The following is a 4524-nucleotide window of genomic DNA, read 5'->3' on the forward strand; positions in this document are numbered from 1 at the left end:
TATTGAATATTATTATTATTATTATTTTTTCCAATATTTTTAGAACAATTCATGTCCTCTAAAGAAATGATTATTATTTTTTTTAATAAAAAACTTACATTTAAAATTAACTTTAAACGAGGCGGTGACCATATTTCCCATAGCAATGACCCCTGACCTCTCCCTGTTTATCCCACTAGGCAGGTAATCCCACATCATTTTTTGCAAGGCTTGGGATATTGAGTTGAACGAATTTTTTGCCATCTCTAGTCAAAATGCCCAGCCTTACCCCATGTTTCTGCGTCCATTCAGGGTGGGAATTTCCCTACTTAATGGGGCAATCAAGTAGTGAGGATGCCATGGTACTCCCTTTGGCCTCGTTAGGTACCCGTATTTCCTCCTAAAATTATCGAGCAAGATTAGAGATGTGAGGGCCACTACGAACTGTTCCATTGGCATTTATCTATTGTAATGAATCGTATGACTAATAAAAGTGGAAGGTTGATTTGACTTTTGATTGGCGTAGATTAAAATCAGATTTTTAATAAATGAGGAAATTTCACAAAATGTCCATTTTTACCTAATCATTTGTAAAATTGTCTAATTTGAAAGAATTTAGACCATAATACCTTTATTAATAATTTATAATTCCACACTAAGACAAAAAATAGACATTTTACAATATTTTTATTGGTCAATAAAATTTTGAGACACAACTTGTCATATTAATTTCAAAAAGTATACATGTCAAATCACAATAAATGCTATGTTTTTCATTGATTCAGAAATATCGAAAACGACACTTTTAAATGTAGAGAAATGTTATGTTCAAAATGAAATATCATTCTAGACAAATGAAACGATGTTCAAATGTCGAGAATGACATATGAAATGTCGATAAACATTATTTTAATATAACTTCTCATGTAAGCCACTTCTCAAAATTCGTGACAAACTGATAAAAAAATCAAATGTCGAGAACGACATTTAAAATGTTAAGAATACCATTTCAAAATGTAGCTTTTCATTAAGGGCATACTAAACAAGTTGACACTAAATTTAACTGAGTGAACACTTTTTAACTCATATCCTTAAAATTGGACATTCTTAAAAATGCCCCTTAATAAATTTTATTAGAAGTTGATAAAATTTGACATTCAAAATTGTTGATCCCATAAAATATAAAGATTAAAATTAATTATTGACTTTCACTTCAATTTTTTAGTAGATTTTAATTTACACCAAACAAGGCTAACACTTTGTAAAATGTGAAGAACCTTGTTTGGGACTATAGTGCAATTTTTTCTTATTATATTATAATAAATAAATGTGAGGAAAAAACAAAAGAAGACGAAGACTAGAGCTCATCTATTTTCCTGTAGTCATACACTTTCCATTCATTGCTCTCTCTCTCTCTCTCTCTCGAACTCTATTTATAATGCATTTTATTTCTGGGGGCGTCGTGGTTTTTGTTTTACCTTTGCGTGTTTTACAGTTGAAGTGAAGAATTAAGGTAGAAACTTGAACAACTGAGCTGCCGTGGAATTATATTGTGTTTTTCTCAGGTCATAAAATTAAAGCAACGTCAATCGCTTTCGATCGAGGTATTTTTTCGTATTTTCCCTAATTTCATCATCGGAGCACTGAATTTTGTACAATTATGAGGTTGTTGTGAAGGTTGTTACCGTTTTTTAATTTGATTTTAATTGGGAGAAACTTAGCCGGTTTTCTTTGGTGCCTTTGATTGTCACAAAATTTTTAATTTTTGTTGTTTTTGAATAAAATCTTGCCTTTTTTGGGATGTCAAAAATCGAAGCTGAAATAGACTTATAGACTTGTATTGGCTGCAATTTATTGTCACCCTGACATATCATAAGGAAGAAAATGAAATGTGATATGAAAATTGGGTTTTGATTGTTTTACTTTGATTAAAGTTCTAACTGATTTGTGGTAATTCATCTACTAAACTTTAATTTTAGAGGCGTTATCTGAAATGACTCAACCACGAGAAAAGAAGTGTGAAAAGACCTTCACCTTGTGATAGAGAACAAGACGTCTTTCATCCACTCAATGATTTTTGTCTAAAATGTCCTCTACCTCTTCTTTGCTGAAGGGGGGAAGGAACGGGACTATGGCGCTGTTGTATTTGCTTCTTCATCCTCTCTATATCCTTACTCTGTAACTAGATCGACCACAAGCATCTCGTGGTTTGCTCTATGTATATTAATGGCCTCTTAAACAATAATGTTATTTGGGAATTTTATTTAAGAGGGAAAGGGAGGTGGACTCCTGTGTGGAAATAAGCCACATACGCCTATTTTTTGAAAGCATAGTTGGCTTGTTGGAGGATGATGGTGACGTCACCAAGATAGAAGAACTGCTGCGTGGCGGAAAATGGAAAAAAAAAAAAAAAGTACACCCGAAAAGAGAAAAAAGGAAAACGTTGACTTAGGGAAAATTTGTTAAATTGATAATGGCTTCTATAACCGTAGGGGATCATAACAAATTTTAATTTTATGCTTAATTTGTTTTGAGTCTCCAGGTGGATGGATTCTTTTCATGGTTGTAAATAAATTTTGTTTAGTAGAACATTTAAATGATTTTTTTTTTTGATTTGACCTTTTGTGATGCATTTTATGCTTTTTTTTTTGTGTTAGAGTTTTCGTGAGCGAGGTTTTTAGACTAAAAACCCTCATGCAGAAGATCTAAGAAAATCTTAAGCAATTGTGTTGGGAAAGGAAAATGGAGGGTTCAAAATTTACCGGGATTATAGACCTGAACTACGCCCCGGACAATTACAATCTCTCTCAAAATTTTTATCACAAGCTCAATGAGGGGTCAAACATGTCAATTGATAGTTATGGGAGCTTGCAGATGAGCAATGGTGGGGGCTCTGTTGACATGTCAGTGGACAACAGCAGTGTTGGATCAAATAGTTCCGGCACGCGCATCTTGCGTCATCAGGGCCTCAAACGTGTCAAGAACTATTCTGTTGCTGCAAGTGTCAATCGTGGAAGAGTCTCTCATGGGCTGAGTGATGATGCTCTAGCTCAAGCTTTGATGGACTCTCGGTATTCTACAGAGGGGCTTGGAAATTATGAAGAGTGGACGATTGACTTGAGGAAGCTTAACATTGGTCCCGCCTTCGCTCAGGGGGCTTTTGGGAAGCTCTACAAGGGTATTTATAATGGTGAGGATGTTGCAATTAAGCTTCTGGAGAGACCAGAGAATGATGCAGAGAGAGCACACTTAATGGAGCAGCAGTTTCAGCAGGAGGTTATGATGTTGGCGAATTTGAAGCATCCAAACATTGTTCGCTTTATTGGTGCATGCCGCAAACCAATGGTCTGGTGTATTGTGACCGAATATGCAAAGGGGGGTTCAGTGCGTCAGTTCTTGACAAATCGGCGGAACAGATCTGTGCCTTTGAAATTGGCTGTAAAGCAGGCCTTGGATGTGGCTAGGGGGATGGAATATGTGCATGGGTTAAATTTGATTCACCGTGACTTGAAGTCTGACAATCTTTTGATTGCTGCTGACAAGTCGATCAAGATTGCCGATTTTGGGGTTGCCCGTATTGAGGTGCAAACTGAAGGGATGACACCAGAAACTGGTACTTACCGCTGGATGGCCCCGTGAGTCTCTTCATTCTCCTTTCTTTCTTCTGCCTCAATTTTTCTTTATTTATATGACTCTCTGCATGGATTACTTTCAGGTTGCTTCAATTTTATTTTATTTTATTTTTAATTTTTTTTAAGCATTGATAAATTATAATGGTCCTTGTGAATATTTATTTTCTAGTTCTGCCAAACATGTCTCGTATTGAAGTGAGCTGAATAAAAACATGCTCTTGTTTGATTTTTAGTTGTTCTCTTGGACTTTGCTATGATGTTAAGGTTTCTTCCTTCCTCTTGCCTACCCCTAAGAAAAGGAAAAGGAAATTGGAGTGGGAATCTGTTTTTCCTTTTTATTCGTTAGCTGATTAATTGGGGTATGTCTCCGTTATATCATGCACTAATCTATTTCATGGCAGTTGTTCCTTATGCTTCTACACTCAGGCTGCCAGACGTCAGCTTTATTCAACAAGCTATAAAATTTTATGATGCAGTGGCTTCAGAAGACTGTATTCCCCTCCAGAAAGATGGGCAAAAGATTTGTTAATTTACTTTCCAAAACAGATGATCACATTGTTACCTTTTTGATCTTTGGTATTGGTACTTAGATGTATTGAAACAAACTTCTGATAACTCATTGACATCTTTGTCTTTTAAACATGAATGTTCTTTGCTGATAGAGATTCATCATTCATAATGTGCATTCTATGCTACTGAAGCCTGGTTTATCACCCTTTCCACGTGGACCTTCCTTCTTGTGTTACGAGTCTTATCAACTGAAACGCTTGCTAGTAATAGAATTGTGTAGTTGCAATTTATGATTGCTTCTCCATTACACATGAGAATATTTTCAATTTACATCTGTGGCAGTTCTACTTAAATAAATTTCATCAAAGCAATGCAACAGTTAATGTTCTCTCATTGAACTACT

At 35.3% G+C, this 4524-nt stretch overlaps 1 protein-coding gene across 1 annotated transcript; it reads left to right on the top strand.

Moving 5' to 3' along the window:
• The first annotated feature begins 1337 nt into the window (after positions 1-1337).
• Positions 1338-4311, top strand: LOC111389346 (serine/threonine-protein kinase HT1-like). Its single transcript, XM_023014266.1, has 2 exons — positions 1338-1583; positions 2639-4311. Exon 2 carries the CDS (start codon positions 2722-2724, stop codon positions 3616-3618), a length of 897 nt encoding a protein of 298 aa, XP_022870034.1. The 5' UTR covers positions 1338-1583; positions 2639-2721; the 3' UTR covers positions 3619-4311.
• Positions 4312-4524: the final 213 nt, after the last annotated feature.

Source organism: Olea europaea, unplaced genomic scaffold, assembly GCF_002742605.1.
Source record: "Olea europaea var. sylvestris unplaced genomic scaffold, O_europaea_v1 scaffold5857, whole genome shotgun sequence".
Taxonomy (NCBI): Eukaryota; Viridiplantae; Streptophyta; class Magnoliopsida; order Lamiales; family Oleaceae; genus Olea; species Olea europaea.

Coding starts and splice junctions, on each gene's coding strand:
- LOC111389346 (XM_023014266.1), top strand. CDS start 2,722: ATGGAGGGTTCAAAATTTACCGGGATTATAGACCTGAACTACGCCCCG.